This window comes from Lacerta agilis, chromosome 5, assembly GCF_009819535.1.
Source record: "Lacerta agilis isolate rLacAgi1 chromosome 5, rLacAgi1.pri, whole genome shotgun sequence".
Lineage (NCBI taxonomy): Eukaryota > Metazoa > Chordata > Lepidosauria > Squamata > Lacertidae > Lacerta > Lacerta agilis.
In genome coordinates, this window is record NC_046316.1 from 29,077,326 (window position 1) to 29,087,259 (window position 9,934).

General features: G+C 42.8%; 1 protein-coding gene across 1 annotated transcript in view; it reads left to right on the plus strand.

The window, feature by feature from the left end:
• OIT3 (oncoprotein induced transcript 3) overlaps nt 1-9,934 on the plus strand; it is a 31,655-nt gene that overhangs the window by 15,013 nt on the left and 6,708 nt on the right. Inside the window, exons 6-7 of the mRNA XM_033149125.1 lie at nt 3,787-3,947; nt 5,754-6,169. Of these exons, the coding sequence (XP_033005016.1) occupies nt 3,787-3,947; nt 5,754-6,169 (577 nt within the window). The remainder of the gene's footprint in view (nt 1-3,786; nt 3,948-5,753; nt 6,170-9,934) is intronic.

Sequence of the window (9,934 nt, forward strand, 5' to 3'; positions counted from 1 at the left end):
GTGCAATGGGAAGACTCTCACATGCTGTCCTCCGGAACAAATGTGTTTAAGGAGCAGCCACTGCACTTTATTAAGCAAAACACATTTATGACCACACATACAATAGTTTATGGGGACATAAAACGTAGACCCTGCCTCCAACTGCATAAATACAGCTTTTTATTAATTCTAATTAGGTGCATGGTGATATAGTTGGTAACAAGGCCAGCAGTTATCCAAAGCAGTTTGCACATTAATGTTTCACTTTACACTCTTCCTGTAAATTAGCAGTAAACATTACCCTCAATACTGCTGAAGAGAGAGTTATTATATTCCTTGATCAGCTAGGAATTACTTATATTTGAGAAAGCACTGAAAGAAATGTATGTTTCTGGGACAGCAGATATGGAGAGGGGAGGGGCACAAAGACAGTGCTGGTGAATGTTGGCAAGGGTGCGCCTTCAGGGGTAAAGTCAAACTGTTGGGAGAGTTACAGTGCCTGTTATGGCTATAGAGAACGGTATGGGAGAGACATGTTTTATTGGAGGTGGGGCAGATGAAGGCATCCAGTTTTGCTGCTACAGGTGCAGCATGGTGTTTCTTCTCTCATATCTTGGATGGTCATCTGTCATGGATGCTTTAGCTGAGATTCCTGCGTTGCAGGGGGTTGGACTAGATGACCCTTGGGGTCCCTTCCAACTCTAATATTCTATGATTCTATGATTTGCCTCAGAAACCTAAGTTGGCCTTCATCTGTAAGGCTGGATGAGGAAAAAAAATAGGTCTGGGTAGTACACTTTCTTATGCCCCCCCCTTAAAAATTGCTTCCAAGAAGAAATACATATTTTCTGCCCTTGCCTTACTTGATTAATGAGAGACAGCCATAAAACTGGTATCCAAACAGCAGAAAAGCACCAAGCATGCTCATTTATCAAAGAGTTCATTGAGTGACTTAATAAATGTCCTAAATCAGGTCTGTGAGCTGATCAATTCATCTATGCAAAGTTATCCATCTGCCAGGCATTACTGGAAATGGTTTCCAAATTGTCCCTCAGAAGCTTGAAAGTAATGTTTGCCTCTCCTTTTGCCCCTCTGGCATTTGGGATACATAGATTCCTCTTCTCTCTTGTGTATCTACCAGAGCAGTTGCTGAAATACAGAGAACCTTTGCCTTTTCATTTTCTGTTTCTTGGATTGTGGTGTTGTTGCTTGGTGGGTTGGGCTGTGATTGGTATTCTTGCTGTTGCTTGCTGTTGGTTTTTTAACTTTATTTTAGATTTATGTGGAAATGGTGATTTTTGTGGAAATTGTTCAGTCCGGTTGTCCATTTTCTGATGTTTTATTTATTGTTTATGGCTGCTTTTGTAATGTTGCGTTTTTCGTATTTCCCCCCCCCCACACACACACATTGTAAGCCACCTTGAGCATGGTCTGAAAGGTGGCATACAAATAAAATTATGTCTGCTTCAGTCACAACAGCACCCTTGATGAAGCCGGGAGGGAAATGCAGGAATATTACTTTTCTGCATACGTGTGTGCGCACTTCAGCATATTGTTTTCTTATCAAAACTATTTCCTGGGCTGGGCAGATGGTTTTAAAAGTTTTGAACAGTAACATTTGAGGAAAAAGAAAACCATATTTTATCCAAGATGCCAGGAGTTAGAAATCAATGTATCAACTTTAAATGGAGGCAGCACCTGTTTTCATGATTCTGAAAAGCCTGGCAAAACCAATGCCTGCTAACTGTTACATTAGCAGGATTCATAAATCTGTACCTTTCCGCACTAAAAATAATTTATAGTCTGTTCATCACTCAAGCTTGAAAATTATGTGTCAGTGAAACAGTGAAGATTGTGTTTCAGAAAATTCACTAAATACGGATGACAGTGTGTTTGTTTTCCTTCAAATGTTTCCTCACAGAATGTATAGTGATGGCAACAAAGAACACAAATTTGTTAAACTCAAATGGGTAAATATGAAGTGAGTTTTCTGCCTCAATCAGTAGTAAACTGGAATTTTTACCCCTCAGGATATCTGTGAGGATGGGGCAACATTCCTTGAAAATGTTCCTTCATGGTATATAGGCTGATGGGCAACTTTTGAATCTTAGAGGACACTTTATTCTCCAGACACCACTCTAAGGGCCAGAATAATCCAACACCCTCATGGATAGTTAGGCTTGATGATAAGTGGCATTGCCTAGTAGTAAAATGTTCACATATATAACTAAGGTCAGCAATATGGGGTGAGGCAGGCGGAATAATCAATGTACTCCCAGAGCAATCCTTTCAGGAGACAAATTGGCCAGTGGCTCTTTGCCTGTCCAGAATACTCATGAGATAGACAGAAAGATAATGTAACCTTATGCAAAATTGACACAGACACTGGCCTACATCCAAAAAGCTACTTAGGCTCACACAAGGGGCTTGTGCTTTCCAAATATAGTTTTTTTGCTTGACCTTTTAAATTTTAAAAAGGTAAAGGTAAAGGGACCTCTGACTGTTAAGTCCAGTCGTGGACGACACTGGGGTTGCGGCGCTCATCTCGCTTTACTGGCCGAGGGAGCTGGCGTTTGTCTGCAAACAGTTTTTCCGGGTCATGTGGGCAGCATGACTAAGCTGCTTCTGGCAAACCAGAGCAGTGCACGGAAACGCCGTTTACCTTCCCGCCAGAGCAGTACCTATTTATCTACTTGCACTTTGACATGCTTTCGAACTGCTAGATTGGCAGGAGCAGGGACTGAACAACGGGAGCTCACCCCGTCGCGAACAGCTGGCTAGGCTGTGTCACAGAATTCTCCTCCTTTCTTTAAGTAGTTTGTCACACTGCATGGAAAGGTGCCGTTAGTCTTTTGTCAAACTTCCTGTTTTACTCATTTCGCAGTGCCTTAAAACAAACAAACAAACAAGCATTTTATTTCAGTTTTTAAAATGAGAATGACTTTTAAAAAAACAAAATACAACAATACAATGCAGAGCAGTCAAGTTCATGTCAAGATTAACAAACATTTCATCTGTCTAATTATATAACAAAATAAGTGCCAAGTGTAAGATACATAAATTAAAGTAAACTTGCTGTGTGTGTGTGTGTGTGTGTGTGTGGGTGTGGTGTGGGTGTAGGAATCCATCAAATACAGTTTATCCCAAGGGATTTCTCCAGAATGTTCTATGTGTTGTCAGTGAATTCCAGACATGTTCTCTCTGAGGTAAATATGCAATAAAATTGTGTCATTGGTTTCACAGTTCTTGGCCAATGATATACCGGTATTTATTTTTCATTATTCCTAAGTATATACAATAATATATCTTCTTGCCTTCATGCTACAATGGTAGTCTGGCAATTTCTTAATCTGTGAAGATCAGGTTATCGGTGCCAATGCAATGCTAGCCATATGCAGCATCGCCACAAATGGAGGAGAGTTTCCATCTGGAAACGATCTTGATTTGTGGAAGATTAGGATAAAAATAAAACACCTCCCTCTAATACTGAATCATCACAAAAGTGCACATGGCACTACTAGATCTCAGAAATACAATGTAAGCACAGTTAAGCTCTCATCCTGAGGGGTGAGGATGTCACAGTAGAGAAGACAGACAGGTCTCTGGGGGATTAAAGAAGCTGAATCTAAAGCTTAAAATAATCACCACATTTTACAAGCCGGCAGATCAAAGCCAGGTTTCCACCAGGCAAGACGAGCCTTTATCAGGGAGCATTTGCTGCAGATAAAAGAGGTATCAAAGGAGGACTCATGCAGCTTCTCTAAGTTTCATTTCCAGCTCACTCACTAGATTTGCTCTTTCTTACAGTCCCTGTCCTATGCAGATCTACCTCCATAGAGGTGAACATCCCTAAGGATCTAGTTGGAGGGATGGACCTCTCACTCATCAATGGTTCCTGCAAAGGGGTATCCAATGGAACACATGTCAACATCATCTTCTCCCTCAAATCCTGTGGTACCACTATAGATGTACGTATGAATATTAGCTTTTTCCTGTTGGCTGGAAGGATGTATCTCTGTTAGAGACTATCAATCCTATAACACTGAATCCGTGCAATTCTGGTGTATGTAAGAATATTCTCATGAGCACATTGACACTGCAAATCTACACTGGTTTTACTTCAACCTTTAGCAGAACAATTCCAGCAATGAGTGTTTCTTTCATATTAGATTTCGGTATCAGCCACACACTTACACCCAACAGCATACTAAATAAGCAGAAGAACAAGAAACAGCTCTGTTAAAATTACAGTTTTAAAGAAAATATAGTTTGTTATTCACCTGGCAACAGAGGAGACTGAAGCTGCCCTTCGTTGGCTGACAGAATAATGACACCAGCTCTCAGCTTCCTCAGCCGCTCCTGATCAATCTTATAGCTATTTAATTGGGTTTCCACTCTCTTTTCTGTATTTAAAGTACATTTAAAGTAAGGTTCTTATGTAAGAAGAGCCCAGTGTGTAAGAAGAGCCCAGCTGGATCACCCAGTCACCCGTCAAATCCAGCATCCTGTTCTCACCGTGGACAACTAGGTGCCTCTCACAAGCTTTTTAATGAAAATTATCACAGCTGGAATGATTACTCTTCCCCCCCCCCTTATAGCTATTGACACACATTCAATTCTGAAATTTGGAAGAAATTTCTATTTCCCTTATTTTCCATATTCTATACCTGTTTCGCTAACCAAGGAGTTACACAAGGCAGCCCACCCACCAACCACTGGAAATCTTATTTGGCCATCCCTGACATTTCAGCATGCCCACACACTTTCCCTCTTATCTTGGTTAGCATACGAACTAGAAACATGTTTTTTTTTTCCTAGCAGGTTCATAGCTTGGGGGTACTGCTGTCACTCACGGCTCAGGTGGCCTCAGTGGCCCGGAGTGCCTTCCATCAGCTTTGGCTGGTGGCCCAGCGACACCCCTATCTGGACAGGGATAGCCTAATTACCTCAAGGTTAGATTACTGCAATAAGTTATATGTAGGACTGCCTCTGAAGACACTTTGGAAACTTCAGCTAGTGCAGAATTCAGCAGACAGGTTGCTCACCGGAGCAAGATGGTTTGAGCATATTACACCGATCCTGGTCCAACTGCACTTCAAAGTGATGGTTTTGACCTATAAAGCTTTAAATGGCTCAGGACCACAATACCTCAAGGACCGCCTCTTTTCCATATGAACCTACCCAGACCCTGAGATCATCTTCTGAGGCCCTTCTTTGTGTTTCTCCTCCTCAAGAGGCCCGGAGGGTGGCAACATGAGAACAGGCCTTCTCTGCAGTGGCTTCCTATCTGTGGAATGCTCTCCCCAGGGAAGTTCGCCTGGCGCCTTCATTATACACCTTTAGGTGCCAGGCAAAAACATTCCTTTTTAACCAGGCCTTTGGTTGATCTGATTGACATCCTATGCCCTTTTAAAATGTCACCCTTGGGGGGGGGTGTTATTGGGTTGTTTTTATTTTGATTATATATATTGTGGTTTTTATGTTGATCTTTTCTGTGAACCTCCGTGAAACCTCCTGGTAAAGAGAGGTATATAAATTCAATAAATAAAATAATACCGATGATTTTTAAAAGCAACTTTTGACAGTACTGTAGAGTTTCTTGTTCCTAGGAAGCTGTCTTCTGCTCCCAAAGAAGCTGACTTCTGTCCCTCTCCCCCTGCACTCTTGAAGATTCGCTCACACAGACCCAGTCATAATAGAATTGTTCCTCTTCACATATTTCCTCGTCTATGTCCATCTGGCTTCACAACGTTCTCTTTCCTTCTCTGCCCCAGGTGGTAAATGACAAAATCATCGCTACCAATATGGTGACTGGCTTGCCCAAGCAAACACCTGGCAGCAATGGTGATATCATTGTCCGCACAGGGAAGCTGTTGATCCCTGTGACTTGCGAATTCCCTCGCCACTACACCATGTCGGAGGGCTACGTCCCCAACGTGAAGAACTCGCCACTTGAGATCGTGAGCCGCAACCGGGGGGTCTTCCCCTTTACCCTCGAGATATTCAAAGACAATGAGTTTGAAGAGGCCTATGGAGATGCTCGCCCCACTCTTAAACTCCGAGACTCTCTGTATTTTGGAATTGAGCCCTTGGTGCATGTGAGCGGTCTTGAGACATTAGTGGAGAGCTGTTTTGCCACCCCTACCTCCAAGACTGACGAAATCCTGAAGTACTATTTGATTCGAGATGGGTGAGTGTTGGTGCTGCTTCTTTCATTTCCCTGATGTTCAAAAAAACCCTGTTCTCATTGCTGTTTGGGGTCTCTCAGAGCATGGAGGAAAACAGAAAGTGCCACCCCTTTCTCAAGGCAAAATGGTTTATTCCTGCTGCCCATCAGAACAGTCGCCAGCTGTCATGGCTACCCAGGCAAAGCTACCCACTTCATAAAAAGGAACCAGAGGGAGCCATTGGGTGAGCAAATGGATGTCTTACAACTGCAGTTACAGGAGCCAACTCTCCCTGTGATTGTAATGACTGGTAATTAATTTGGTGCCAAGTGTTAAAGCCATTTGCCCTTCTTTGTAGGCCATCTGGTGACCCACCATTAGAGCATATTTAACCAATTAGCAGAATTGTGATCTCCAGTGATTGGATTACTTCAGTGGGAAGCCTGCTTAAGGCCCTCAATGAGGCATGGGACTTTTCCCCCTTGCAAAATATTCCTCTATAAAATAAGTCCCCCTGGACTGGAGATGTACATAAGTATTATGGACTTCTTTCACATCTTACCATCATTATTTGAAGAGGCCATTTTACACATTCCATTCCCCACCCCCAGTAGCGATAATCCCCACCGTAGCAATTGCTGGGGCATAGGACTCTTCAGATATAAGTCAGCAGAAAGGATTTGACCAAGTGGTTTAATATACACATAGTTCCATGCTCTCCATCTTCCCAAGAATGAGTTCCTGGGTAGTCTCTTGCAGGGTCAGTTTTCTTGTGAGGAAAGCATTCTGGAGACTTGGGTGACATGTTTGTACACATACAGACTAACCAGAAAGTGAAATAGACTGACAGTACTTGCCCCCAGTCAATTTAGCTCCCCAACAGATGGAATTAGATAGAAACCCCTTAGCAAATGCTTTCATTCTCCAATCATGAACTCTATCCTTCCCACTTAAATGTGCTTCTCCTGCAGATGGGGACAAGGATAAATTGCAGTGGCTTGGCATAGCCCTCAAAGGCCTTGAAGCCTATTCTTCACTATCGAGTGTGAAGTCATATGCAAGCCTAGAGAGTTTTGGGGGGGTCAAGAGAGTCATTCTGCGAAAGCAAAGAGCATGTTCACAGCAACATGTGTAGTGGTTTCTAATTGAATTGTTCCTCAAGCAGTTAGCAGTATGTCAGTATCACTACATCAAGACTTATTACTGTTTGGCCCAAGGACTTCTGTGTTTTCTATACGGTTGGCTCATTAAATCTACCAGGATCCCTTCGGGCACTCCAAAACCTCAGGCTCCAAACATCCACTCGCTGCCTGCAACTTGGAACATTGTGAATGGTTTGTATGTATGCAGCAAGAATAAAAAGAGGGACAACATATGCACAGGAGAAGACAGGAGGCCGAGCTCTGGGGCTTCCAGAACTGCATGTTAATCATGATGATGCGCTTAGGCAGCTCCTCCTGTAAAAAGGCTCTGGTATATTTATGGCATGTGTGTCCTGCAACCCCATTGCTGCCTTTATCCTCTAGAGGGCATCTAGAGACAGCAAAATGGAGGCTGGGTGTGATGGAACAGGCATAAGGCTGGCTTCAACACACCGGTACCTTTTGTTTTTATTTTTGCCAGTGTCACAAAGTTGGAAATAATTTTCTGAGCTTCAACAAACAATTTTTGCTGGCTAATGGCCAAAACTAGGATTCAGTTTCACAGATTTAATGCATGGGAGAGAGGGATACGATCAGACATGTTTCAGAATTGGGAAGGAGAGTGCTTAAATATTTGGGCACTTATACCAGCTGTTGCTTGGATCTATCCCAAAATTTATAAGGAGACAGGTGAAATCTGTGTCTAGTCCCAGATTATCTGTCAGAGAAAAAAGGTGGGGTTCATGTGGAAATAAGTTACAGTAAGAGCTGTTTGCCAGTAGAACAGACTCCCATGAGAGGTGGTGGACTCTCCTTCAATGGCCACCTGTCATGTATGATCTGGTTGAGATTCCTGCATTGCAGGACTAAGTGACTCTCGGGGTCCCTTCCAACTATACAAGACTAACCAAGAGAGAGACCCCTTCCTGGCTGAGAGTTGAAAGTGACTCTCACTTCAATTGCCATTGGAAAGAAGTGTTCAAAAGCTTTGTGAAGTGCAATCAAAGACACACACATACACAGCCCTACTTATAGGATTAAGTACCCTCCCTGTGTGTTGCTAAGAGCCAAGCTGCACATTTGGAAGCCTTGTGAGATACCGGTATTTCTGTTTCTAGCCTGCTGCTCCGCTATAGATGGCAAGCAAGTTAGGTTGGTTGGATGTTTCCTCAAATAAAACGCCTCACTTTGCACATAAACGACCAGTATGTCAGGCAGGAGGACTAACTTCTCTTGCTAGTATCTATGTGCAGTGCTGGTGCCAGACTGTCTTGTGCTTTAGACAAAGCTAACTACTTGCACCTCCCCCAATATTATTTTTTTTTACTCTGGTTTCTCCTCAGATCATATTTTCACCCCAATTTCTTTTTTCCAAACACACGTATGGATTGCTTCAAAAATGATAAAAATATGAAGTAAAATATTATCAAAAATTTATAAGAGATAACAAAAACTAATTTGTATAAAACTGTGCCCCTCAAAGGTCCGTACTACTGACCTAGTTGGCCGAATGACAGTACTGGTTCCATCTAAGTGACGGGAGTCTTTCACATGGAGGAACATCGAAGTACTGTATTTGTATTTGGGGTGCAATCCTAAACATGTTTACCAATGATAAGCCTCATAATGGGACTTCCTTCTGATTAAACCGGCACACTGATTGTGCATTCCCTCTCTTGTCAAATGAACACACAATTGCTAGGCAGCGACTCTGATACATTTATTTTAATGATCTTCACCTGCTGTTTAAAGCAAAGCAAAAAGCATCCATACCCCCCAAACTGTATAATCAAAATTGGCTGTTATACTGCTGTACCCTTGGGGTTTAAACTTATATAAAATACAAGTTCCCCAGGGGGAGCAAGGCTAAAATCTGTCACAGCAAAAACAACAGAAAGTCCTGAAGCACCACGAAGACTAATAATGTTATATTGTGGCATATTTCATGACTTAGTCTCCACTTCATGACATGCAAGGCCTAAGCCACTAGGTCAGGGGTCAGCAACCTTTTTCAGCTGTGGGCCGGTCCACCGTCCCTCAGACCATGTGTTGGGCCGGACTATATTTGGGGGGGGGGGGGAATGAACAAATTCCTATGCCCCACAAATAACCCAGAGATGCATTTGAAATAAAAGCACGCATTCTATTCATGTAAAAACACGCCAATACCCGGACCGTCCGTGGGCCGGATTTAGAAGGCGATTGGACCACATCTGGCCCACGGGCCTTGGGTTGCCTACCCCTGCACTAGGCCTATTTATTTATTTATTTAAAGCATTTTTACCACACCCTTTGGTCAGAAAACAACTCTCAGGGCAGGTTACAAACATCAATAGTAAAACAGACCTGGTGTACTATTTGACAGACATGACACATAAGCAGAAGGAATGGGAAGAGAGGAGGAGAAAAGCAAGCTTGTGCATTACTTCTTAAAGTTGCAGTTCTTATAACACTAAGCTGGGATGGAAACAATTCAAGGAGCCTGGTGGAATGGCTGCAGTTGAGAGAGAGAGCCATAGGCGGCTGGTCTCCCAGCAGAGATGATGAAGTAGTCTTGCTTTGCTTCTTTCCCTCTGCTCTGGAGTCTGGTATACAGGTACTTTCATTACAAACAATTAATGAAATTTCCTTTCAGGATTGTCCTTT